Source organism: Fringilla coelebs, assembly GCF_963513975.1.
Source record: "Fringilla coelebs genome assembly, chromosome: 15".
Taxonomy (NCBI): Eukaryota; Metazoa; Chordata; class Aves; order Passeriformes; family Fringillidae; genus Fringilla; species Fringilla coelebs.
The window spans coordinates 12,426,459-12,453,022 of NC_140041.1; the positions used below are offsets into that span (position 1 = coordinate 12,426,459).

At 53.0% G+C, this 26,564-nt stretch overlaps 2 protein-coding genes across 2 annotated transcripts; one reads left to right on the forward strand and one right to left on the reverse strand.

Annotated features, from left to right (window-relative positions):
* Positions 1-1,713: 1,713 nt before the first annotated feature.
* Positions 1,714-7,497, reverse strand: LOC311159711 (nuclear factor 7, brain-like). Its single transcript, XM_084215937.1, has 7 exons — positions 7,413-7,497; positions 6,610-6,884; positions 5,943-6,038; positions 4,084-4,317; positions 3,695-3,714; positions 2,881-2,996; positions 1,714-2,784 (listed from the first exon to the last, which is right to left on the reverse strand). The coding sequence occupies exons 2-7, from the start codon at positions 6,880-6,882 to the stop codon at positions 2,240-2,242; spliced, it is 1,284 nt and encodes a 427-aa protein (XP_084072063.1). The 5' UTR covers positions 6,883-6,884; positions 7,413-7,497; the 3' UTR covers positions 1,714-2,239.
* A 16,638-nt stretch (positions 7,498-24,135) lies between these two features.
* Positions 24,136-25,320, forward strand: LOC311159721 (neuropeptide Y receptor type 2-like; the record flags this gene model as incomplete). Its single annotated transcript, XM_084215956.1, has 1 exon — positions 24,136-25,320. One exon carries the CDS (start codon positions 24,136-24,138, stop codon positions 25,318-25,320), a length of 1,185 nt encoding a protein of 394 aa, XP_084072082.1.
* Between the last annotated feature and the right edge of the window lie 1,244 nt (positions 25,321-26,564).

Consider the following 26,564-nt stretch of genomic DNA (forward strand, 5'->3'; position numbering starts at 1 on the left):
TGGCATCCTCCGCCCGCTGCAGTCTGAAGGCGGCACGGTGCGGGCGGCGGTGGCCGGACCAGCCCGTCCATGCTGCCATCTAACGGCAGTAGAGGCAGGACAGCGGGGACGGCTCGCCCCGCCACGCCGGGGAATTTTCCATCACAAACGCAGGGCGACTGTGGGACCGATGGGACCTTTCCATTGTTGCGGCCCTGGGAAACAAAAGGATCTTATTTCAAAATCTTGTCCCCATTCCAGCACGTGGGGGGACCCGAGGAAGCAAAGGCTTCCCCAAAGCACTGGATAAAGACATACACAGATCACAGAAGGCTGCCAAGGCAGGAGCTGCTGGACACTGCCCAGTGCTAGCATAACTATGGGAAAGGGACACTGGGGTGGTTCTGGGAACACCCAGGGACAAAGCAATGAGGTAACCCACAAGAAAAACACAGCCTGGACCTGGGAGAAGATGGGTGAGAGCCAGTCCTGGCAGGTGCAGAGTCTGGATGCTGGGGTGAGAGGTGCTTTAACCCCATCATGTCCACTCTCCCATCTCTATCCCCTCCTGCCTGAACCCAGGCCAAGCTCAGGTAGTCACTGCATTCACGCCTATGGTTCCTACTCCACGGTGCTCTGGTTTGTCAGAGAAATGAGTTTTTCAGGCACCATCTAGACCACATTTCCTCACTGGACTAACACTGCATGCAGAGCAGCCCAGAGCAGCATTTTCCCTGTATGCAGGAGCTGCTCTGCCTCCCCAGCCCTGCCCTGCCAGCAAGGCCAGGCGAGGACATTATACCCAAAATGTGACTCGGCCTGGGAGCAGCCACACCAGGGCCACCACACACAGCCCAGCAAGAGAAGAGAGGATGTGCTCGCTCAGGAGCATTTGGGACAAGTGGGTTTGGCTGCTGCCCAGCTCAGCCTTAGGCATGGGGAGCGTGTGGGAGGTGGCAGCAGTGGCACACACTGGCAGTGCCATCACGCTGGCCCCGGTGGCACAGGGCAGTGGCACACGGCAGCGCGAGGCAGCGGGAGCTGGCACACAGCAAAGCCTGGCTGTGCTCACCCTGCCGGGGCCTGACAGTGTCCCATCACACCTCGGGGACACTGCCTGCAGCTGCCAGCTGGACCTGGCTGCAGTTTGGGGCAGGCTGGGGAGCTGATGGGTTTCAGCTTTCCCTGGTGTAACTCCCTGCTGTGATCAGACCAGCATCGCCTTTCCAGAGGCTCCCTTGCAGGGGGTAACACAGTCCTGCTCGCAGCATCATTTCCAAGCCAACAGCTCTTTCTTCTCTGCTCTTATTGCAGCTGAGACTGTGGGGCAGTGAGAGGATGAGATGAAAGCTGGGAGAGGAGGTCGAGTCCAGCCTATGGGCTCAGCACTCACTGGCTAAAAGCCAGCCAGGGGCCAGGATGGAGCACAAACCCCCAGCCAGGCCAGAGATGGCCAAATCTTAAAACGCTGTAGCCCAAGATCAGGGTTAGGCTCAGAGCCTCTCTCCCTTGTTCTCAAACAGCAAATGGTGAAAAGCCACTGCAATATGTGCAGGGAGCACTCCAAGGAAATAATATGGGAGCAGTGGCTGTTAGAGCCTCCTGTGCTGCAGGCACAGAAGAGCCAGGGCTGGAGCAGGGCTCTGGGTGCCCCCAGGCTGTGCCACCCCCCAGAGCAGCAGATCCCCCAGCACACAAGCCCCGAGCAGCCGCAGCACGCACTAGTGACTTTCTAATGAGCTTTAATAGTGGCCGAGGTGAGGGAGCCGCGCTGCAGTCCCTGGGCTGCGCACCGGGCTCCCTCTGCTGCCGGCCCGGAGCCCTGCCCCGGGAAGCTCTTCCAGCAGAGGATGCCGTGGTCGGGATGTGGGGTTGAGAGGCACCCGATGATGCCCCGGGACCACTGCCCTCCTCCACAGGGCTTATGTGTGGGAGCACAGAGGGGCAGGAGGTGCCAGCAACTCACAGTTCCCTGCCCTGCAGCCCCGCGGCTGCTGTTACTGAACTGTGCTGTGCTCAGGAACGGGAGGTTGATCTTCTAGGGGTGCCAGGAACCTCTGTGAATGCCTTGTGGCAACCACAGCCATGGCACAGGGAAGGGAGGGCAGACAAGACCTGGGAAGAGACTCATCACCTCCTTCCTCCCAAAACTGAAACCAAAACAGCTCCTCCAACACCCCTCAGGCTTGTGTGCGCAGAGCTGGCCTCCAGCACAGCCCCAGGCAGGAGCCAGGCTGGTGTCCCCAGCGCACCCTGTCCCTCACAGCGCCAGGTGACAGAGGCGCATGGGCTCCACGTTGTCCCTCCCGTCACTGAAGCAGGTGCTGAAGAAGGGGCAGTATCTCTCTGCAGAGACCTGGTGGAAGGTGAAGAGGTGGGACATGTCCCCAGCATCAAAGAAGGCGACAGTGCCCTCCTGGCAGTCCAGGAAGATGCCCACTTTCCGTGGGGGCTGACGGGGAGCCAGGCGCACCCAGGGGCTGGCAGTGGCCCAGTACTCTGTCCTGTTCCGCAGGCGCAGCGTCCAGTAGCCGTTCTCTGGGCACAGCTTCACCTTGGCTGCCCTGTCCACAGCCTCAGCAGCCACCCCCAGGTCCCACTTGGTTTTGCTGCCCACCCAGACCTCCCAGTAGTGCCGGCCGCTGCCGAAGGCCTGCGAGCCTAGCACGTTGACGCACTGGCGGAAGCGCCGAGGGCTGGCGGGGACGGGCTGGGCTCGATTCCTCTCTGTCACTGCTGTCAGATCCCTGGAGAGCACCAGGTTGGGGTGAGCTGACTCAGGGTCAAAGGTGAGCGGGGCAGGAGCTGCAGAGACATCAAGTGTGACATTTTCCAGCTGTACATTCGCTGTGCAGAGCACCCCTGGCCCACCACAGCCATCCCTCCCAGCGGTGTGCTCACCAGGGCAGATGGAGCGCAGCATCTGCCTCCAGAAGATGTACTGCAAGGGGCCGCTGTGGCTGTCCCTGTAGTGCTGCAGGTCCAGGGCAGGCTGGGTCTCAACACACACCGAGGGCCTGGGGTAGAGAGAGGCAGGCAGGGTCACTCCCTCTGCTGAGCCACTGCCAATGCAGGCAGGGAAAGCACGGGCAGGGCTGCAGGACAGTGCTGCATGTGACAGATTCCATAACAACAGGACACAAACGTTTCTGCTTGCTCTGCCCCAGGGCAGTGAGCGGCTCAGGGCAGAGGTGTCCCAGAGCCAGCAGCACTGCTTGAGGAGCAGTGACTCCTGGCAAACCCACACCCAGCCAGGACTCCTGGCCAGGCCTGTGGAGTCAGGCTGCATGCCAGAGAGGGAGGGGACAGGGACACCCTCCCCTATGGTAGTTCTGGCCCTCAACTACTCCCAGACTCAGGCAAACCTGCACCTCAGGGTCACTTTGGCAGCCTCATGAGTAATAAGAAGCTGAGGAAGGGCAGAGGGAAGGTGAAGCACCCAAAGTCTGTTCCTTCTTGCAGCACACCTGGCTCTTGCCCAAACCAGTCTCCTCTATCCACTCTTCCAACCATGTCAACACATAGGATGCTCCCTGGGAAAAGCATCCAGTGTATGCTGGGGACAAGCCTCCACCTTGCACAGCACCAGCAACTTCCTGAGCACTTTGTGATGCTTTAAAAACTTGAGATAAAGTGCCTCTCCCATGTGGTCCCAGCCAGGGACTAAGATAAGCTCCTGAAAAGGGAATCAGCTTCTTTCATGCCAGACACGTACCTGATATCCAGGCTCTCCACCTGCAGGGAGAAGCAGAGAGAATTAGCAGTCACTCTAATTCATGCAGCTGCACAAATAAGTTCCTTGTCCTGCCTCCTGCTGCCACACAGCATAGAGAGAGGAAACTAAGCTACCAGGAACCACATCCTGGGGAAACCTGCTTGGGCACTTGGATGGAGAATGAGGAAGGCTCCCACCACATCTGAGGTCACTGTATCCATTGTGCCTAAAACCTCCAGACTCCAAGGGATTGGGTAGATAATCCAGAGGGATGGCAGTGAGAATGACTTTGGGGTACAGCCTAGTGCTGTCATTTAGGACTCCCCCATCCCAATTTGAGATCCTGAAATAGCTCTCAGCCTCCTGCCAGAATCAGCAAAGCATCTCACCTCCAGCAGTGACACATCTTCCATCTTGCTCAGGGTCTGCTTGACGTGCTCGATGTCCCTCTGCAGCACTGCCATCCCCTCCTCCAGCTGGCCAACGTGCCTGTGCAGCTGGGCCAGTGACTGCTCCTCCTTCTCACCCAGCTCTGCCAGCACAGCTCTCTCCTCTTCCTCCAGGATCTGATGAAGGCGAGCAAACTCAGCCCGAATCTTGAAGTTCAGCTCCCCAGACACTTTCTGAGCAGAGGGAAGAGGCAGGAGGTGAGTCCAACAGCTAAAACACACAAGGAGGGGAAGGAGGGGCACAGGATGGCTGTGCCTGTTACTCTGCTTACAGAGCCTTGGAAATTTGAGGTTTAGACATAGCAATGACTTTTTGGATGGAGAACAGGACACAAGGACAACCTTCAAGGCTGAAGAGCCAAAGGGGAAAAATCAACAAACCCAAAAAACCAGCTCCACCAAAGGTGTGGTCACTGTAACTAGAAATCCCCACATGCAGCCATAGGCCTCTCACACAACACCAGGAATTTGCCTGTGGGCAAGACTGGAACTCTTTAAATTTTGTGGAGCTGCAGACTCAGCTGTTGAGGTCAGTTTGCATTTATTTCACATCATTCCAGGCCCTGAGCAGAGCTGCCTGACGGGCAAGCTGCACAACCTAATCTCTGTCATTAGGGCTGATAAAATCCCATTCAGCTCTACCCAGAGGTCACTTTTTTCCAGTTGTTTACTCACCAGCCAACCTTGTTATGTTCTCACTGCCTTCCTGCCTGTTTACAAGAGATAGCCAATGACTTTTTGTTTTCCTTAAATCTTTAAGCTTTTAATCTCCAAGTGCAACCTTAGCCCTCATTACTTTCTCGAGGAGTGCTTCCTGAAGTGCACATCCCTTTCTCCCCACAGGAAACCCATCTCCCTCAGGGATCTGAAGCTTCACCAGCCTCCTCTTGCTCTAGCAGGTGTTTGTGCTGACACACCAGAACCACAGAGGAGGTGCAGGGCCTCCCTGTTCACATCAGTGATTTGCTCCTTTACTCTGGAGACACCTCTTGGCTCTTGCACAGCAACAGGAAAGCACGTGCTTATGCGCTAATACTTCTTCATTAATCTCAAAGGTCTATTCCACATCTGGCAAGAGGACAGAGGTTTGAAATGGAGCAGGTTGGGCAATCAGAGGCTCCAGTCAGAAGACAGGGGTTTTTTTCCCTCTCAGTTTTATCTCATCTTTAAACTACTTCCATCTTCCTTTAGCTCCCCTTCCTTGGTTTTAATGCTTTTATGCCATCCAAGAAAGCAGCACAGTCAGCCTGTGGCTGTTCTCACTTCATGGATCTGTACCATCAAGGAGCCTGGTCCCTCTCAAAGTGCCCATGGAGTGCACTCAGGCTCCTCATTCACCTCAGAGCTTTGCAGTGAATCCCAACACTGTCCTTGTGACAAGGCCACCACTCTTGCAGTGCCAACCCTGCCAGTGACCCAGTTCCTTCAGCTTTGCTGCCATCCCTTCTGACATGAGAGGATTTTAGAGCTGCCAGGAGTTAATGCTGTCCCAAAGAGGCAGCACAGCAGGGCCAGAGCAGGCTGCCCACAGCTCTCACCACTCACCACGTCTCAGCTCTGCTGCACCAATGCACTTTGTAAACATTGCATTAATGAGTGCTGATGCTCCTCCCAAAACCTCTGCTGATTATCCAGCAGTGATGAGCTTGGGCCTTCATGCAAGGGAGCTTGTGTAGATCCCCACTGTTACTCATCTAGATTTTTACAGGAAGCTGAGCTAGACCTCAGCTGAAGATACACACATCCTCTGTGAACACTGCCCAGAAGCTGCCCGAAGAGCAGCTCCCACAGGGTGTTACCGTCAGGCTGCAGATGTCCTCCTGCACCACACGCTTCCTCTGCAGCAACTTCTCCATCTCCTTCTGACGAGCTTGCAAAGCATCTTCCAGGTGCTTCTGCAGGAACAAGGAGAAGGTAAGGAGGCCATTTCAGCACTGTGCTCTGATTCAGAAGCAGTCCCAATTCCTACGGTCAGCATCAGAAGAGTACAACAGGATCTCACATAAAGGCTGTAAGGAGACGCAAGCATCTGATGCACAGCCTTGAGAATTAAGCATCTGTGCATGTGATGAATCCAATTTATTTCTAAGACTGGGAGCTCCAGCCTGGGATATCTGTTTGCACAAGCTTTAAATGCTGCATGTTGTGGAGGGACTGTCCCCTCAAGCACAGCACCTGGCACAAGCAGCCCTCACCCCCCTCTCACTTAGGGAACATGTCCTTAAATGAGAAATGACAAAGCTGTGGTTGGAATCAGACACAGAGGTAAGGGAAACAAATGCAAAAGAAAAGTGTTCAACAGACAGCTGTGAGGAAATAGTGAAAGGAAAGAGACACAAACGTCAGTGCACTTGGGCCAGATAAGGCTTTGCACTGGGGGAACTGCCTGTGGGAGGAGGGGTGGTGGTCGCACAGAGCTCATGTGGCACCTGTCCCCTTCTCCCCAGCCTGGCAGGAAGCACTCACCTGCATCTTCTGCCGGTGCTCCTGGGAGCCGCAGCGCCGCACCTTGTCCACCAGCCCGGCCAGCAGATAGTGCGTGCGGAAGGCGCGGGCGGGGAACCGGCGGCGGCACTGCGGGCACGAGGGGCCGCGGGCGCAGCTGTCCCAGTACTGCTGGATGCAGCCCCTGCAGAAGTGGTGCATGCAGTCCAGCATGACGGGCTCGCTGAACAGCTCGCAGCAGATGGCACAGGTCAGCTCCTCCCGCAGGCTCCGCTCCTGGCTGCTGCCGGCCATCCCTGCGGGCGCACGGTCCCACCCTGAGCCTCCGGACAGCGCCCCGCACGCAGCCCCAGCCCTCCGCAGGGCGGATTCTGCCGCTCCGGGGCAGGGCCTGGTTACCAGACCTCGGGCCGGAGGACAGGGCCTGTCCAGCTGCTACAGCGGGTGCGTGCAGGGCTGGAAAGCCCCGAGTTATAAGCAGCCCCTTCGGAGTAACAACTTTCAATTTCCCGTCACTTCACCAAAACTGCTGAAGTTTGCGTCTGACAGGGGCCAGCCTTGTGTCCCCACCGGGCCCTAGCGCAGCGGTCACCTGGCCCGAGGGCTGCCAGCACTCACCCGCACCCCGAGGGGCTCCCGGTGCGGCACCGCCGCCGCCGTGGGCGGCTCCCCTCCGGCGCCAGCCCCGCGGCGCGCACCGCCCGCTCCCCGGGGCGCAGCCCCGGCCTCCCGCCGTCCCAGGGACCCCACCGTGCTGAAACGGCTTGGCTTGGCTTGGTTTAGCCAAGCCAAGCTAAGCCAAGCCAAATTCGTTCCGGTCTAACCTAGTCCAGTCCAGTCCAATCCAACTCTGTCCAGTCCCGTCCCGTCCCGTCGCTCTCCGACCCCCGAACTCGGGGCCTCCGCCACGCCCCGCCTCTCCCAGGGACTGACGTCCGCCCTGACCAATCACGGTGCGGACACGCCCTGCACCGGCCAGCTCATTGGGTGGGATCCCGCGGAGGGGGCGGGGCAGAGCCCCGGCATGTGACGCGGTCACATGCGAGCGCGCGCCGGGCCGGCCGCGGGGGCTTCAGGCGCCGGCCGCGGGAAGGCGCGTGCGAGGCCGGACCGAACCGGACCGAACCGGACTGTCCCTGCACTGTCCCTTCGCTGCCGTACAGTGCCCCTTTACTGCCCCTGCACCGGCGTTACACTGCGCTGCCGAGTCTTGCACTGCCCCTGCACTGCCCTGCGCTGCACAGCTGCCGCCCCAGCGCTGCTTTCAGTAAAGAGCGCAGAAATGAGCTCCAGCCAAAGCCTCCCTCCCTCTGCCCTGCTTACGGTCAGGCCATGGCCAAATGGGCTGGCAGCTCCCACACAGTTATTGTGGGGGCTCAGGACTGCTCTCTGAGCAAGGTGGGCATTGGCTGCACCCTCCTGCTCCAGTACCCACGGTGGCTCTGGGACAGGCATGGTCAGTCCCCACTGCTCACTGGGCAATGGGGGACAAGAACACGTTGGGCAGGGATTATTTCCAGGAGGCTGAACCTGCTCCCATTGCTGTCCTTTTATCCTTTCCACTGCACAACACAGAAGAGTGCCCCTGGGAACATCACTAGGATGATGACACTGGGACCTAGGGATGACACAAGGATCCATGGATGCCTGAACAATCCCCTCTCAGCTGTGACTTCATGCACCAAAACCTCAGTCATTTACATCTTTGTGCTTCCACTCGGCTGGCTCTCACCCTGTGAAGATGCCAGGGCTGCATGGGAGCAGTGCCAGTGCCAGCCCATGGCAGCGGGACTGCAGCTGGTGTTACCTCCCACCCTCCTGCCACATGCCAGCAATCCTGAGAAACAGCTGGCTTTGAACTCATGGATTCTGGATGGGAGCTGAATCATCTGCTTAGGTGCATCCTTTTGAGAGGGAAATGGCTTTGTCATCTGTGTCCTCCTGGCTTTTGCCACCATTCCTCAAAGCCTCCTGGCTTTGCCACTGTTCCTCCAGGAGATATTTTAAACTATGCATGGACACAGACAAGACTCCAGCACAGGACACAGAGCCTAGGGTGAACCAGGATGCTGCTCCCTCACCTGGTGATGGGAGGAGCAGGTGATCCTTTATTTGTGAGAGGTAAGAGCATCAATGATTGCTTTTTAGCAGAGATCTGAACTGTGCTGTTGAAGGTTATGCTCCCCCAGCAGCCCAAGCCAACAGTGTTGGAAGGTGTCCCTGTGGATCAGGATCTGTCCTGTGCTCAGAGCTCATCTCTCCCTGTTATGGAGCCCAGGAGGTGACAGCCTCCCAGGGGCACCTGTAGGCCCATTGTTTGGAGAGGCAGTAGCTGGATAACTGAAGCTTCACCCTGAAACAGGAGAATTTGGGATAGCTCAGCTGATGTCAAACTTCCCCATTAGCTCTCCTTTCAGCCCCAGCTTGAGCCTAGTCCTGGTCCCTCTGCAGTGGGAGCAGCAGGAGCATTCCCCGGCACGGCACCAGGCTGGGCAGTGCCAGCACATACCCTGCCTGGGACTGGGGCTATGGGATGCTGCTCTCCTGGAAGAGATGCACCAGGGTGTGGAGCTGCCAACTTGGGTTCAGGTGCTGCAGGACATCCTTTAGCACCCAGCAGAGTTCTGGACCCCCTGATGAATGAGTTTTCTCAAATAACTCCCCTTGCTGCCAACAGAACCTGTCACTCATGTAAAATTACTTATTTCCATCTTTGCAGTTTTGAGCTGCAAATGCAGATTTCAGAGCCAGAGGAGGAGTGGCACCATTTTAGCATGCACTAATCCATCAATCCAAGAAAAAAGTTCTAATGCAGATGAGGATGTCCTTGTCATGGCCATTTCACTTTCTGGGACATCAACCACAAGCTGCAGTGAGTGCAGTCATTTCCCAGTGAGCACGGCTCCCTTCTGGGGATTGAGAACACACACCCCAGCGTCCCCCGGTCTCGGATTCCTGTTTAAGAACTCCTGGCATCTCCTTCCTTTCAGCACTCACTTCAGTTGGCAATGTAATGTTTTTCTTTCTTTTTTTAGCACATCCCTCTTGGGAGGCTCCAAGCTCTGGGCTGGGACCTGAGAACGCTGTGTTTGGAGAATTTGATTATGCACTGGGGAGGTGAAGGATGAGATGGATTGGGAAGGGTTTGGCTCAAAGCACATGGGTTGGGTCCAAAACTCTTCACCGTTCTCTCTTCCATGCAGCACATGTGTTCTTGGAGATGGTGTCAGAGGAATGTTTGGCCTTGCTGGAGGAGGGGGATGAAGTGGGAAGTGCAGTGGGTCTGGGAGCTCCCCTGCGTGTCAGTGAAACACGAGGGGAAGGGGAAGCAACCACTGATCCCAGTGTCAGTCCCTGGTGTTGGCTCTCCATATACAGGCAGGGAGATTCCACAGGGGACAAGAAGTTTTGCATTTTGATTTCCCTGTTTCACACTGGTTTGAGTGCAAATACACTCTGAGGACTTTGATTCCTCTGGATCCTGCTCTCCTGGAGTCACTCCTGGAGGATCCTGTGGCTCTCCCTGAGCAGTGCCCAGCTGTGGGGCAGGAGAGGGATAGAGGGGTAAATTAGGGTTGATCTTTTCCATGTGCTGACCTGGACAAGCCCCAGATGAAGGACTCTATTGGGGTGAGGACGGGGTAGCTTGAAGCCCTTCCCAGTGCCCTTGGCATCTCTGGTCAGGAAGGAGTGGGGTGCTGCTGGTCCAGGAGAAACCCCCAGACTCCCCATGTCCCCAAAAGCAGGCTGCATCCCAGGAAACTCTGCTTCTGTGGGCTCCTGCCAGCTCTTTCCTGCACTGAGGCCTGGAGGGGGAAGAAGTGGAAAGAGATTGCTGTAAACAGAAAGAAAAGAGTGAAAGAAAAAGGGAGGAGGTAAATCAAAGCAATAGCAGCATCACTGCTAATGGATATTACACTTCCCTCCGTGAGCTCAGCTGCAGGGATGTGATTTAGGGCCTCGGTTAGAAAGGTGAACAGGAAATGAAGCAATGCTCTGAGATATGGTATCTTTGGATAAATAGCTGCAGGAGGAAGGTGACCAGGGGTGGCCTTTATTTGCCAATATTTTCTTCCCAGTCCCAAATGATATTGCTGTTTTGCTAAAGCCAGAGCCTTCAAGGCTTTGTAGCCTCTGAAGTTGTCTGACTATGAAGTGACAGCCATGGTCCAGGTAAAAGCCCTGTAGAGATGGTGTTGAGCAGGTTCAAACCATCCTAAACACAGCATGAAAGGAGCCAGGTGAAGTGAGAGCAGGAGTCTGAAGGTTTGTGTAAATTTTGCCCTCATTTATCCAGGAGAAGGGTTGGGAATCAGCATGGACAAATCCATCTCCTACTACATGGAGGGAGGGAAACAAGGTCTGAAACAAGCAAAGGAGGATGAACATGGCCTAATCATGGTTTGTTTTGTTTGTTTTTTCTCGCCAGGCTTGCTCAAATAACTCAGTCCCAGGGGACCAGTTTCATGTACTACTGAACTTCTCAGCCCAGTCTCCCTCTCCAGGACTCCTCGTGTGAACAATCATGAGCAGGCCTGTCAGGCAGTCTGTCCTGCCCTGTGAGATTCCCCATGCCACTCCTCTGGGCAGCCAAGAATCCATCATGTTTGCATTCCACCAGCATCCTTCAACTCCCCACACCCAGGCGCCAAAACCAGGAGATTTTTGCAAATATTAGCATTTCTGGCTGCCACTTGTTTGCCTGTTTACTCTGAGCTGTGTGTGAAACCTCTCTGGTACTCCACACACAGCATGGGCTTCATCCTCTCAGCCTTCCCTGTGAGGGGTTGTGTGTGAGCCCCCAGCCAACCTGCTGGTCACTGCATGCAGGATGCCTGGAATGCTGTTCTCTTTCTCTTGGATCTCTGGTTCAGGGTGCTGAGTGTTCATAGATGTGCTAAGCTGCCCCTTCAGAGCCTGAAGCATTTGCAGCTTTTGATTTTTAATGGGTTTTTTTAGGTTTCTGACCTCAGCTCTCTCTAGGAGGGGTGTGGGAAAGGTCTTCATGACCTCATCTTACAAAAATGGGCTGGGCAGGCTTGGCTGCTCAGGATGCTGGAGTCTTGTCCATTAGCATCCACATTCCAGGGTCAGAACACAGTAGCCATGAAATCCATGCCTGTGGTCACATCACATACCCAGATTGCTTTCTCCTGGCTGGGCTGAGGCTGTTTGCTGTATTCATTACTTGCATTAGAGACATCTGCAGAGCCCAGTTCTCTCCCTGATGTCACATAGAAAGTCTTCAGCCCATTCAGTGGAAACAGAGAGAATTCATTTACCATCACACAGCTTTCAAAAGCCAAGGGACGTTTCTGCAGAAGATGCCACAAGAACAGTATTTCTCAGTGTAGCATTTCACACACAGCACAGGTTATTGGGCATAAATGTCCCCCCTTGCTATTTCTTTCACACTTTTCTATCTGAGAAAGATGCAGATGTGCTCCCAAATCTCATTCATTTTGGAGAAACTCAGACTCCACACTGCCTGCAGCTCAGCAGCCTCAGCCTGGAGGCACCTCCTGTGCTCCCAAGAGGATTTAAAAGCAGCTCTTCACAACCTGGCTCTACTTCTCCCCCTTCCACTTTCTTACAGCCACACACTGAAAGCTGGGGCCTGAGGATCACCAGAGTGGTCACCAGAACCAAAATGAAAGAAATTCAGTTGCCATTGAGCAAAATAACCATTTCCCTCAAAGAAAATAATTAAAGTAGCTGTACCTTTGTTAAAAATCTGAAAAATCCTCAAAAATGTTTTCTTTCTGGAGCTGTCACCATAACAACGAATGTTTGCAAAGGATGCAGAGGGGAGGGAGCAGGGGAGATGAGTCCTTTGTCAGCACAGGGTGCCCTGCCCAGCCACACAGCCAATGGCCACAGGTGGTGCCAGGGATGAGGGGCAGGCCAAACCAGCATAGTCCTGGGAATATTGCACAAACCTGAGTTGTTCCCAGTGTCTGTGCTGGTGAGGTTGTGGCAGTGCTTGGTTGGGCAGCTCATTGCCACTCAAACCCCGTGTCAGAGCTGCCCTGACCTGTCCTGGGGCCAGGGCTGCTGTGGGAGCCAGGCTGAAGGTGAGGCCAGGGGCAGGGGGTGGCCTCCAGGAGGCTGCAGCTCCTGCCTCTGGTTTTGGCAGTACAGTAAATACTGAGAGTGATGATCTTACCACAGGGATGAATTGATCTTTTACAAAGTCCTGCCCTTTGCTTCCCATCCAAAGCTCACAAACTGATTTATTTGTTATAGGAGATGAGGAGGATCCTTCCTACTCCTTTTTCAGGGAAATAAGCTGGGGTACTGCCCTGTCCAGGACAGTTGCCAAAAGAGGGAATAACCTGGAGACACAGCACGGGGGCCCTTGCTACCTTTCCCCTTTCTCCAGCTACCTGGGCTGGCTGTGCTCCTATGCCTTACTCTGCAAAATAACAATGCACACTCTTTGGTCCTGCCTCTTCTGCCCAGAGTGACTGTCACCCTGAAGGAGTGTGGTTTTCCCCAAGGGAAGCTGAGCTCTACGAGCTGCACCACTCGGAGGCACTGAGTGCTCCCAGAGGTAATGCTGTACAAAGCCGTATTTCCCCTGATACCTTAAATATCTTAAATGCCTGGGGAGAAATAAGTCTCTTCTCTCTTCAGCACGAAATGGCTTTCAAAGTAGATTTGCAGGCTCCAGACTCACCTCCCTCGTGTCTGGTGTGAGCTCTTCAGCGAAGGCAGGGAGGAAACTGCTCCTCAAATAATAAATTGCAGGCACGCGCTCCCCTGAGCAGTTGTTTGGAAAGTGTCCCATATGCCTTGTGCCAAATTTGCTGGCCAGGGAAGCTCAGTGGTATTAGCATGTTCCAGTTAATTAGGGCTGTGAGTCGTCCTTTTCATCGCCTGAAGAGCTGGGAGAAGGACAAAGCCAGAGCACTGCCTTTATAAGGCTTTGTGCTTCCCAGCACGGTGTCTGCTCTGCTCGTGTGTGCTCTGCTCATACCCTGGGGACACAGCTCTTCCCCGTCGGGCACTCGGTGTCATACCTATCTCTGAGTGTCAGACGCTGGCTTGTGAGTCATGTTTCTGGGCAGCACGGAGCCAAATGGATTTTCAGCCAAATCCCTGGGTTTATATCAGGAGTGGATCTGACCCTCCTGTGCTCACACAAGGCTGCCAGCCCAGCCCAGCACTGCTGAGCTGAGCAGGGCTCGGGTAACCTGCTCTCTGCCACAGCTGATGTGGGTCCCCACGGGACCAGAAAAGATGGAACTAGGCACTGAAGGAGCAAATATATCCTGCTGCTGCTATGGTGCTGCTGAGGCCTGGATCCCAGCTCCTGGATACCTGGTGCCTTTTGGCAACACCAAGCCCATAGAAGACAAGTCATGCTCTGAATTTTCCAGCCACTTGCATCACTTTCAGTCTTGACACTTTGGAAGAGTTTAGGCTGGGGCTGCCATCAGCCCATCCAGCTCTGCCTGTTCTCATCACACGATCCAGCATTTATAGCGCTGTTTGTCATCTCAGGAGTCACAACCCTGGCCAAAATATTCTTTGTGGAACTGTGCAGCAGGAGTATCCAGTCTGGGAGAGCAAGACCCTGATGACAGAACATGCTGCCTAAATGAGATGGGCAACTTAGAAAGAAATCCCATAGGGCTAAGTGGGAAAGCAGCTGCCACTGCTGCACCATCCAAGCACCAGGTCCTCTGCTCCAGAGGTGAGTTTGCCAGAGTGAAGCATTTTTATAACCTTTTTTTATGTACAGAGAACTAAGATACATCAAATGATTTGCCCAAAGGCTGACAGGGAGTCTGTGAGAGATGGGGGAAACACGTTCCAACCCAAAATCTCATCCATGTTTATGTTTTACCCAGACAACTGCTGGTCTACATCGTATCATATTTTTGCAATCCCAGCTCTGAAGAGCTTATCTGACTGCAATTATCCTCTTCTGCAGAAGCTGTTTTCTACCTGGCTCAGTACACAAACAACAAGCAACCCTCTAATAAATTAACAAAGCTTTGAGTGCAGTGACTTGCAGAAATGGCAGCTAAATGCAGGGGCCAGTTCTGGGCTCAGCAGTGCTGATGTCTGCCTGCAGAAACTGCCTGGAGCCCTTCTGTCCTGATGTGAGGATGATCAAGGGGATTTTGTGTGTCAGGGGGAGATCCAGGGGTGGGAAGGGGATGAAAGGGGTAAACCTTCCTAGGCATTAATTGTTTAATCAAAGGAGCCCTGTGGGTTTGCCCCTCGTGGGGCAGGAGCTGAAGTGTGGTGATGTGTTCAGCAGGACAAATCCCATAAATCTTTTTCCATATGACCATCTCCTCCCTGACTCACTGCCCCTCATCCTGCAGACACACCCAGCATCCCTGAGTTCTGCCTGCTCTGAAGGTGAGCACAGCTGTGGCAGACCCAGGCCAGTCTCAGGCCAACCCACGGTTCATCTCTCCTCCTGCTTCTCCAGTGCCTCTCAGTGACACTATCAGTGTGAGATAGATCAGATATTTTAGCCAAACCTTGTCCCTGATGGTGCCTCTGCTCCTTCACTAATTCCAGGAATGTTCACACAGGGACAAAAAGCTGTTACGAAATGAGGATCTGTTTTTAAATTCAGAGAAGGTACAGACAGCTTCCATCCGCCCTCCCACCCCTGAGTCTCTTTGTGGCTAATTTAGTTCCCAAATGCATCAGACTCCCAAATCCACTGCATCCGTGAACTCTTGGTTTCAAATGGAAAAGGGGCTTTTGTGTTACCAAAACTTGCTGATGCTTTGGAGGCTGCTCAGGAAAACACAGGCACGACACCTCAGGAAGGAGCAGTGGAAATATTTTGGTTACATGCAGGTGGAATTAAACAGATGTTTAAAAAATGAAAAGCTGTTTTTTAAAGTATGTCACTGTTGCTGCTCCAGATGAAGCAGGATGAACCAGAGCATCTGGAAGCCTTGGTAACAGTTTTCTTAGAGATTCCTCCCAGGGAGTGAACAGATAATCTACCTTCCCTTTCTGACACAAGTTAAGCTACAGCAGATGGCTTACAGCTGCAAGGTGGTCAGACTGAGAGCCTGCCTGCTCACAGAGGCAGAGCAGATTACAGGCCATAAGACAGCTTTCTTCTCTGCCCCATTTCTCAGCCTTTTGACATCATTTTTGCTCCCTGGAGTGCAAAATTCATTGTTGTATTTCTCAGAAGCATGGGTGAGCAGACTCGCTTTTGCCTAATAAAAGCCCAACCACTGTGGAAAGGTTTTGAGCTGCAAAGATCCTGTGAATGATCCCATCATGTCTGGAAGGACACGAGGCTCCTGGGACACCCATACAGGCATTTGTGGGTATCCAGCCTGTGTGTGAAAATACCTCAGGCTTGAGGTGCCAACAGAGCATGCAGTGTGTCCTGGCATCTCTGCTCAGGGCTGCACAGCCCTCCACACCCCAGCACAATGCAAGGCACCATCTTTATATTCCCCCATCCTCCTCCTTCAGAGTGTTGCTGGTTGAGGCTGGGAAGACCCTCAGCTGCTTTGGGATCTGTAAGCTGTGTGGGGAGGTTGTTTTGCACCTTGGTGTTCAGGCTGCTGCAGTTTGTGCCACGACTGCTCCTCTGAACCCCCCAGGAGTGAGAGGGGTCTGGCACTGCAGCCCCAGGTGTCCCTCCCCTGTGGAGGAGCCAAGGCTGTGGCTGGGTGAGATTAGGCAGACTGGCAGGCAGCCCGTGTCTGTGGCACTGTGAGAAGAGCCTGACTCCCAGGGATAGGGCTGGGGAGCACCCAGGGACTGGGGACCAAACTCCAGTTTGGTGGGTGCCGTTTGGGATGACAGTCCAGGTGTGCTGAGAGCTCAACTGCACCTTTTTGCACTGCTCTGTCTGGTCGCAGAGCTGAGGTGATGTTTTGGAGCACAGCAGGCTTTGGTGCTCCACTGGACCCCTTAGATGTGGGAGAGGACATCCTGGGGACTTGCACTGACTAATCCATGATTTAAGAGCTTGCATTTGCTATGATCCAGCAGAGACTATGTGCCAGAAGTGGCAGGAATTCACCCCATGGTCCTGATGAAGGTTCACAGCTTCAGGCTGCACAAATTTCTCTCCTGTCAATCACTGCCTTCTCCCCAGGCATCTTATTTCAACCCTGGGAAGAGAAGAGTGTGGAGTGGTAGCAAAGGAATCTGGGGAGCAAGCAAGGAAAATCTCACACAGAAGAGAAAGGAGGGAAAAAAATAATCTTGAGCTGCAATCAACCATCCACTGCTGAGGAGCCTGGAGAGGAGGAGTATCCATGCACTGGGAACAGGGGAGTAGAATGCTCCACTCACTGCTGCTCCTCGCCTCCCTCTGCACCCACTGGGAGACAGCAATGGCTCTCTCCAAGCAGTTTGGTCTTGTCCTACTTCCCTCCACTCCCAGTTTTCCTGAGCAGCTAAATCAACAGCCTTAGGGAAAATGAAGGGGGAGAAGACACGAAACTCCCACAAAAATCCAGTTAGCACAGCTGGTGGATTTCATGCCTAGTGCTTTCCTTCTGAAGGGGAGATAGAGAGAGGAAGGGGAAGGATGGGACTCATGAGGACTCTTGTCCAAGCCTTGGGTTCAAGTGTCACTTTCCATGTGATTTCAGGAATGTTCTCATTCCTCTTTTTCTGCTGAGCCATTAGAGCGTTTTCTTCTTCCTGGTGTATTGTGAATTTTTGGCACAAAGGGGTGCTTGAAAAACCTCCCTGTTTCCGTTCTCACAAAGAAAAGGAGACCAAAGTTCACTATGGGGGTAAAGAGCAAGACTTCTCTGATAAAATTCCAGCTGTAGGTACTCAAAGCCAAGGAGAGCTGTCCTTCCCCTCAGCCTGTGGGAGCATCTCCTAGCCCAGGTGAGCTGCAAATTCACACATTGTCTGAGTTGGAAATCCTATGCTAAGAATACACATGACTTCTCCTTGAGGGCAAAATCTTTGAACAGGTGGGGCTTATCTGTGCTTATCTGCTTCCCTGTGTTGCCTTTAGAGTGCTTTCCTGGGCTCCAGCGAGCTTGGATTTTGCAGATTTGGACATGAGGATGCTGCTTTTCTGTCTCTCCCTCTTTCTTACTTCAGGTGTGTGGACAGTGCTGAGCATCCTAAAATTGAAAGTCACTCATGTGGTTCCCACATCCACAATGAATCTGGCTCTGGAGCAGACCAAGCCACTGCAAAGTGGCTAAAACTTTCCAACATTACTTCTGTTTGTATCTCAGGAGTCCCTGAAGTCCCGTCCCAAAGCTGCAGATTGCTCTGAGCACTGTGCAAACACTGAGACAGAGGAGGGTGGAGGAAAGCCTGAAAGCTCTGCTGAGCTGCAGGACCTGCAGACCTCTTGCTGCAGGGGAGATCCCCCTCTGGACATGACTGTGCCAGTCCCAATGAGTTCAAAGCTTGAGGAGATGGGACAGCTGTGGAGTGAGGGCAGAAAACACTTGCCCAGGTCCGCGTATGGACGGGGAGCCTGCAGAGCTCCAGCTCCCAGCTCTTCTCTCTGGAGAGGAAACTGGATGTGGTGAAAAAGCTTCTCTCTGCTCGATGCAAGAAGCCCCTCAGTGGCTGAACACTGTATAAACAGCAGCAGCAGGCTCCCTCCCCCTTTCCATTGCTGTTTGTTAAACACACGCTCTCTGCCTTTCTCTCATTCAGGAGCGAAGACAGCATCCAGCTTCGTGAGACAGGGCTGTCAGTCACCCTGCCAGAGGGGCTCAGGGTGCTCAGGGAGGGCTTCCAAAGCTACTCCTGGCGATGAAACACTCTCCAGCGGCTCAGATCCTCACCTGACTTCCTCTCTTCTCCGAGGGCAGTTGCAGAAAAGTGCTTTTCACTCCTTTGCCACAGGTTGACTTCCAGAGAGTGGAGAGGACCAAGCGCTCCGTCCTGGCCAGCGATGAGGCAGTGACTGGAGGTGAGCAGCTCGGCTCCTGGAGGAGGAGGAAGCTCTGGCCTTGCAGGTGGGTCAAGGGGGGCTCATCTGAGCAGCAGGGCTGAGAGGGGGCCAGGTCTTGTCCATGCCATGCAAAAAAGGTCCAAGCATCTGTGGGAAACTGGATTTGGGGACTGACAGCCCTGAGAGCTGGAATAGAGAAAGCAAATGTGATACTGACAGGAGAGTTGTGAAAGATCCCTGAGCAGAAGCAGTGAGTGTGGGAAGCAGGATGCTGAGTGAGAGCAGTAGGAGAGCAGGTTGCTCCAGGGTGCTGCAGAACCCGGGCACATGCAGCTCCAGAGGTGCAGGTGAGGGGCAGTCTGAGAGATCCGGATCTCTCCGGCAGTCTGCCTCCTCGTGGCTTGGCACAAACCTCGTCAGCTCCTCCGTGCTGGGACTGCACACGCTGCTGGCACTCGGCTCTCTGCCACAGATCAGGGTCCGTGGAGAGGGAGATGCAAAGGGGGATGTGGGATACAGGAGGAAAATCAGTGCTTGATTTCTCTCAGCACCCATTGCATGTTAGTCCTTGAACAGAGAAATCCTCTTATAGTCCTGCTGCAGATGCATTTCACCCACAGAGTTTCTGGTCTGTCCCAAAGCAGGATACTGTGTTTTCTCTGTTCTGTCAGTGAGTTGTTATTTCTCTCTGCTCCACTGTCTCACCTATCCCAGACTCCATAAATTTCAGGAGGTAACATTCCCCAGGTTAACCAGGATCCATCCACCACGCTGTCTCTTCCTTTCTGCAGCCCCAGCAACTGTTGTGTCTCTCTCAGTGTCACCCATTGACCCCTGTGTCCCAGCCAGCCTTGCTCTGCTCCCATGGCACCTCCCACAGGGCAGAAGGCCCTGCTCCCCCCTGCTTTCTGTAGAATAAATTCCCATGAGAAAGCATGTCTGCCTGCCAAACAGATCTCTTCTCACCACCTCCTTTTTCATCCTGTCCTGAGCTGGGTGATTATGGCATCCTCATTGCCTTGTCCCCTTCAGAGCCTTCCATGGCTCCAGCTAGGCTGGGACATGAAAATATTTAGTCTGAGGAACCACAAGAACTCCCTGGTGTATCTCCTCATCCTTGCACTTTGTCTCCCTGTGCCAGTTCTACACTGGGGTCCCCCAGGAGCAGTTCTAGGTGGCAATGAGTGTCTGATGCCATGAGGTTTCTGCACCAGTGGCCCAGAGTTGGATATATAACTTAAAAATCTACACCAGATGGTGGGCTGGTCAGAAGGTCTTCCCTTTTGCTGGAGTATCATAGCAAGGCAAACATCCCTTCACTGGAGATAGAAGGAGCTGGGATAATTTCTATCCGTGCTTTGGCTTCAGGAAATCATCCAGAGCCTCTGTTTCTCCTGAAACCTGCCCATTGCACAGAGAAGATAAAATTCGTTCCCCTCCATCAGTCACATTTTGCATTTTCATGCAGTTCCTGAGATCTGTGTTCAGGTTTTATGCTGAGATGCAGAGTCCTCTCTGCTGCTGAATACAGGAGGCTGGAGTTTGAAAACTTGGGCTCTGCCCAAGCCCTCATGGATGTGCTGTGTGGTCTCTGGCAGGCTGGTTAACCTCCATATCCCCATTTTTTTGTTGTCCTCTCTTAAGTGCTGTGCTGTGGGGTGCAGGGACACTGAACTCTGCTGCCTCTTGAGTGTTGGAAGGGAACATGAAGGTGGTAGAAGGTGGCTTGTCCCAGGGTGATCACCAGCTTCTTGTGATGAAGGATGGTCTCAGACCTCCATGTCACGGATGTCTGTCTGGATATGGGTCTGGGGATGAGATGAGTCAGTGCTCCTGACTGGGCTGCTGGAAATTAAGGGCTTTGGTGGAGTTGAGCTGCTTTGGAGGAAGGACAAGCACGGAATAAATCAGTGAGCCAAGCCATAGAAGTATCCATCAGCCTCAGCCCTCACACTCCAGCACTGCTCTAGGAAGAGTTTGTCATTAACCAAAGAGCAGAGACTGGCCCAAGTCCCTTCACTCCCTCCTTTTGATGGCATGGACCCCAAACTCACTGCTTGGACAAAAAGAAAAATTTTAATTACCAAGCTCTGTTTTCTCCAGCCCTCTGACCACCCCTCCAGCCTCGCTTTCTGAACCCTGCCAGGCTTTACAGATGGCTCTTCCAGGTCTGGATGTGCCTCTTCCAGCCTGGCTGAATGCCTGGGGCTGCAGCAGGGACATGGAGGGAGCTGGGGTGCCCCAGGAAGCAGAGGTGGATGAGTCCCAGGGCACCTGGTCTGGGCCCTGTGTAGGAATGGAGCTGTCACTTGGTCACTGTCCCAGTCATCGACAGCAGTGCTGGGTGAAGGGCTCCTCTGTGCCCCTCTTCCCAAAGGCTGAAGCCTGCTGGCACAGGGAGCAGCTCTGACTCACTGGGAGCCACCCCTGGGTCCCAGCCCTGCCTCAGGCTGAGCTCAGCTGGAGCAGAGGGTGAGGGTGAGCCTTGTCTTGATACAGGCAGCACTCTGTTCCTGCATCACTTCATGATAACTCAGCACAGAGGAAAGGACCTGGACAGTACTTCTGCCTCCTCCTGGTCTCTCCTGCTGCTTTCTTGTCCCAAAAACAGTTGGCTCGCAGCTCCAAGGATTTTTCATCTGCTCTGGCAGGCCTGTTAGGCATGGGGCCTGACAGCAGCCTACACATATGCCAGTACTTCCATTACGTGCTGGAACAGACCTCAGTCCACTCCTAGCAGCGTCCCAGTGACCTCCAGGCAGCCCCTGGAGTGGGAACATTTATTATAATCATTTTGTCTCTTAATTAAAATGTCTTAATTGATTTGTAATAGTTCCCCTTTGGAGGAAAAACAAAACAAACAAAATCAAATAGTGACTCCATTAAGGCCATTTTGTTCAGAAGTGAAGCAGCTCCAGTAGCCATGATGTTCCTGGCTCCTCTCAGATGGTGGGCAGCTGCCAGTCTCCAGCAAAGGGAAATAGGCTGAGATGTGAGCACAAGAACTGGCAGCCAGTTGGTGGATGAGATGGAGAAAAAGAGAAGGGAGTGTCCGCTGGCCTGGTGCCAGCAGTTGGTACTGAAGATAAATGGAACAGGCAAGCTACAGAAAAGGCAATAACAAGTGATAAAGTAATGCTGGACAATCCAGAAGGTTTAAATCCCAGGTGAGTGGCAAGCAGGGAAAGTACAGTCACTGAAAGTGTCCCCAGCACTTGCTCTGTTTCCTTGGCTGACCTTGCTCTCCTGGCAGTGGGGTTTGCTCAGGGCCAGGTCTCTGCCAAAGGGGCTGTGGCTGTGCCTCCTTCCCAGGGCCCTGTTCCCCTGCTCTGGTTCCCCTGCACACACTGTATGGCACAGCTCTGAGCTCCTCTCTCCTGTCTTAGAAACTGAAGCATCCCCTTGGTCTTTCCAAGGCTGGGGCAGGGGTGTTGTGGAGATCACCCTTAAACAAACCCTGACCCTAGCAGATCCACCCATTTTTTCCTCTACCCTCCTAGCAGTAGCTACATGGTGTCCCCTATCTCAGAGTGTCTGAGCCCAACAACCTCATTTACAGGAACCACTGGCATAAATCAGTCTGCAGAGTGAGATGTTAGGCAAGCAACTGGACAGGGAGAGGGAAAGAGAAAGGGTGCCAGCAGGGGTGGTTTTACTGCAGGCAGCTCTTCTGCTGGGCCTCAGCAGGGTCCTGGCTTTGCAGCTGGCCAGGCAGATTCCTGGGAGCAGCTCCTGGGGGGAATCACAACCCTTGCTCTGAGGAGGGATGACAGGACAAGCAGATGTTTTAGCTTAGGTGGAAATGCAGTTGCAAAGCATTCTCCCTTCCCAAGGACAGGCTGTCCTTAAACCTTTGGCTTGCATGGGACTCGCAGGAAGCCCACCAGCACCCAGTCAGCAGTGCTCACATCTTTTCTGGGACAAACCCAATTCCTTCCTCGAGGATCCTGAGAAGATACCCAGCAGTCTGCCTCTAATTCCCACTTCATTTAAGCTCTCTGCCTCCCTGCCTTAGTGAAAGGGCATTTTGCCCCCTCTCTGCAGGTCAGAGAAAACACAATGCTTTGCTGACCTCCCTGTCTGGGCAGAGTGGTGACTTTTACTCACTCTTGTTTAAGTCTGCAGTGGGAGTGGGAGTGGGGATGGAGAAAGGGGAGATGAGGGGCCATGTCCACCCCTCTCCACACAGCCCACAGCAATTCTGAACCACGTAGGCTGAGCAGGAGCCACTAACAGGGCTGGCTTTTCTCCTGCTGTGTTTGGATTCAATGAACACTCTGCTGTGCCAACACTGCTGTTCCAGTGGCACCTACTGCCAGCCAGGGCTTCCAGGCTGTGCCAGCTCTGGCCCCTGGGGCTCCCTGCTCCCACAGCCATCCCACACAGGCTCTTGAGCCCCACCTGGCAGGAGGCTGAGGGATGCTGGGCTCTGGCTCTCGGCCTCTCTGTGCCTGGATGCTCAGCAGCAGCTCTGTGAGAGGTTGTTCACAGCTTCAGTGGTTTGTGCCCTGCACAGGCATGTCCCTGTAGGAGCTCCCTCCTCTGCTAAACCAGAGGATGCTTGGGTGTCACCAACACTGACAGGACAGAGAGGTTCTTTTAGGGATCCTGGGCAAAATGGAGATGGCACTAAATCATGGTGACAGTTAAAGCTTTGTTTCTTTATCAGAGTATTATGATTAGCGTAGAACTGAAATTATGATTGAAACAGCACAAGATTTCTACAAGGAGAATCAACATAGTACAATCTACAAATAGCAAAATACAGAATTTATAAATAATTTATGATTTCTAATCACCTAAGTAATACAGAATTTATACTACAATTTACAATTTATAATCACCTGGACCCTCTTCAGACTGGGCCAAATCCTGATACATGGTTTGCTGTATCATTGTAACAATCATAATCTAGACTCAAAAATCCGGTAAAGGAATATGAGCCACTCACTGAATCCTTGGAGAAAGCAGAGGATGGTGGAGATGTCTCCTGGCCACAGGGCTCATGGGTCTCACTGCCTGGTAGCTCCTTACTTAGGACTTGTAACTGAGCTCTGTGTGCTGTCACACTTCCCTCTTCTGTGAGGGGAACACAACACCTGCCTGGCTGGGTGCCCGTGACCTTCAAAGCCAGCAAGGTGGGCAACAATTGCCTGATGCCTGGGAACCCTGGGGCTGGCAGGGGAAGGAAGAAGAAAACTGGTTTGTCAAGTTGCTTCACAGGACCTTGAGGGCCTGGTAATGAGGGCCAGGGAATGGCTATGAGACACATCTGGTCACAGGGAGTGGCTCATGAAATGGCATTAGTTGTGCTACACACGTTACTGGGAGGGAGAGCAGACAGTACTGGGTGGATTGGGCGGTAGCATCACTAGCAGGAGCAGTGGCAGAGACTTATGCAAAGGCAAGGAGGACAGCTATTTACACATGGAGAGGTGAGAAATAAGAAACAGAAAAAAACCTGATGTGCAGTCTGGAAATAAATACATTGTTACAGGGAGGTGGAGAAGAACACCTTGACTTTGAGAGTGCTGTGTTTCTCTCCTTTCCTAGTTCTTAAGACATTAGGGAATTTTTGTAGGCAAGTAAGTCTCATCAAAGACGAGTGCAACCTGTGCTCTCACTTCTGCTATGTCTGTGTTCCAGACGCCCTTCTCCTTCTTATGGAAAGTCCCAGGCCAGGCATGGGACCATTGGAGGGAGCCAACAGCACATTCACCATGGAGAAGACAGCCTTAGATGAGAAGCTGCCACATGGCTGGCCTGCCAAGGACTTTGTCACTCCCACCCAGGATCTCTCTGGGTCCCGCAGTGTCATGATGGACAGCACCAAGATCCTGGGGGTCCAGGTCATCCTGATTGCTGCCTACTCCCTCATCATTCTGCTGGGGTTCATTGGAAACTCCCTGGTCATCTACATCATAGTGAAGTACAAGACCATGAGGACTGTCACCAACTTCTTCATAGCTAACCTGGCCCTGGCAGACCTGATGGTGGACACACTCTGTCTGCCTTTCACCCTAGTGTACACCCTGCTGGACGAGTGGAAATTTGGAGCTGTCCTTTGTCACCTGGTTCCTTATGCTCAAGCTCTGAGTGTCCACGTGTCCACTCTCACCCTGACTGTGATTGCCCTGGACAGGTACCGCTGTATTGTTTTCCACCTGGACAGCAGGATTTCCAAGAGGCTCAGCTTCACCATCATAGCTGTCATGTGGCTGGCAGCAGCTGTCCTAGCAGGGCCTCTGGCCATCTTCAGGGAGTACAGATACGAGGAAATCCCATCCATTAACCTCAAAATGGCTGTTTGTTCAGAAAAATGGCCCTCTGCTAACAACAGAGATGCCACCATCTACAGTCTGTCCATGCTCCTCCTGCAGTATGTTCTTCCTCTTGCAATTATTTGTTATGCCTACACCAGGATCTGGTTCAAGCTGAAAAACCACGTCAGTCCCACTTCTAGGAATGAAAACCAGTGCCGGAGGAGGAAGACAACCAAAATGCTGGTGATGGTGGTTGTGGTATTCGCAGTCTGCTGGCTCCCCTTCCACATATTCCAGCTTGCCATTGATCTTGATTTGGTTCTTATCTTCCATGAGTACAAACTCCTGTACACTGTCTTCCATGTTGGGGCCATGTGCTCTACGTTTGTCAACCCCCTGCTCTATGGATGGATGAACAAGAACTACAGGAATGGCTTCCTTATGTTCTTCCGTTGCCAGAACAAGCCCGAGAGCATCCACACTGAAGGCTCAGTTAGAGGGAGGTCTTACATCTTCAGGGCCAACACCCTAAATGGGAGCATCAAACAGACTCCTGGCAACGGAGCACTGCCCACGGAGGTTTAGGGATGGGACATCCACCTCCAAGACTGAGGCTGGCTGGGCCCAGAGACATTCTTGGGTGAATGCCTTTGACAGAACATTGTGCTGGCAATTGTAGCCACAGCAGCCATGTAGAAATACGAAATACCCCCTGTATCTCTCAAAACAATAAATCTGGTGTATTTTTGTCTGAGCAAATAAATTAATTTTTCCTTTCACTGCATTCAAGTTATGCATGGAGACACAAGAAAAAATAACACACAGAGAAGGCTTTTATTTAGCCAGAAAAATACACCCTTCTTGCTATTTCCATTTGCCAAAGTGGGTTGCTCAACCTTTTACCCCCTGACACATTACACATTACAAATGTGGAGCTGATATTGTGTGTGATTGTTCATCTGTACGTCTCCTACCCAAAAGCCTTAATGATCCATCTTTAGCTAATGCCTCCAAGGGGAGGGAGACCTGCACTCTGTTCTGCAAACACCTGCTTGTTAGTGCCATCACTCCTCTGACCTGGGGAGAGAGTGGGCTGCCACAGATCCAAGCTGGGCAATCCATGATCTCTTGCCCAACATTTGCATAAATCTGCATTTGCAACCCACAGGATGTGCTCAAGTCCTCAGAAAGCCCAGGAGGTGGCAGTGGCACTACTCACCACAGTCTCCTTTACAAGAGCAGAAGCAGGGCTTTGGGAATGCCTCATTAGCCAGGGCCTGTGTGCCAGCACCCTGTGATTAGCAGGGAGGAGAGCAAGAAGGGAAGCAGATAGATTCAGTTTCAGTCCTGTCGATCAGCTGCCCCAGATCTTTCCTTTCCTAAGGGATTGTGAAGGGCAAGCAGCTAAAGATGTGGCTCCTGCCATGCAATAGCTTGACAAATGCCAACATCACCAGAGAGGCAAAAAACTGCCAATGAAACCATTCTCCAAGGCACTCAGAGTTTAAAGGTTTCCCCTTGCTGAGGCTGAAGGTAGTGTGGGTCTGTATATGGGTGCTTCCTTTCAGAAGACAGATGTAACCTGCTTGCATGGTTTTCACAGATTTGGTGTCCTCTGGCAGAAGACATGGAGACTAAGGAAGAAGTGTTCTTTCAAACCAAACTCTGTTCTCCTCCTGGAGGTTTGTGTCAGCTGGGGAGTGTATTTTTAGCTCTGCCATCAAAGGAGTCTTGATTGCTACTGTGATCTTGGTGTCATCTCTAAAAGTCAGTGTTCATCAGATTGGAAAGTAACTCCCAGATGCAGGAAAGAGACTCAACAGATCTCC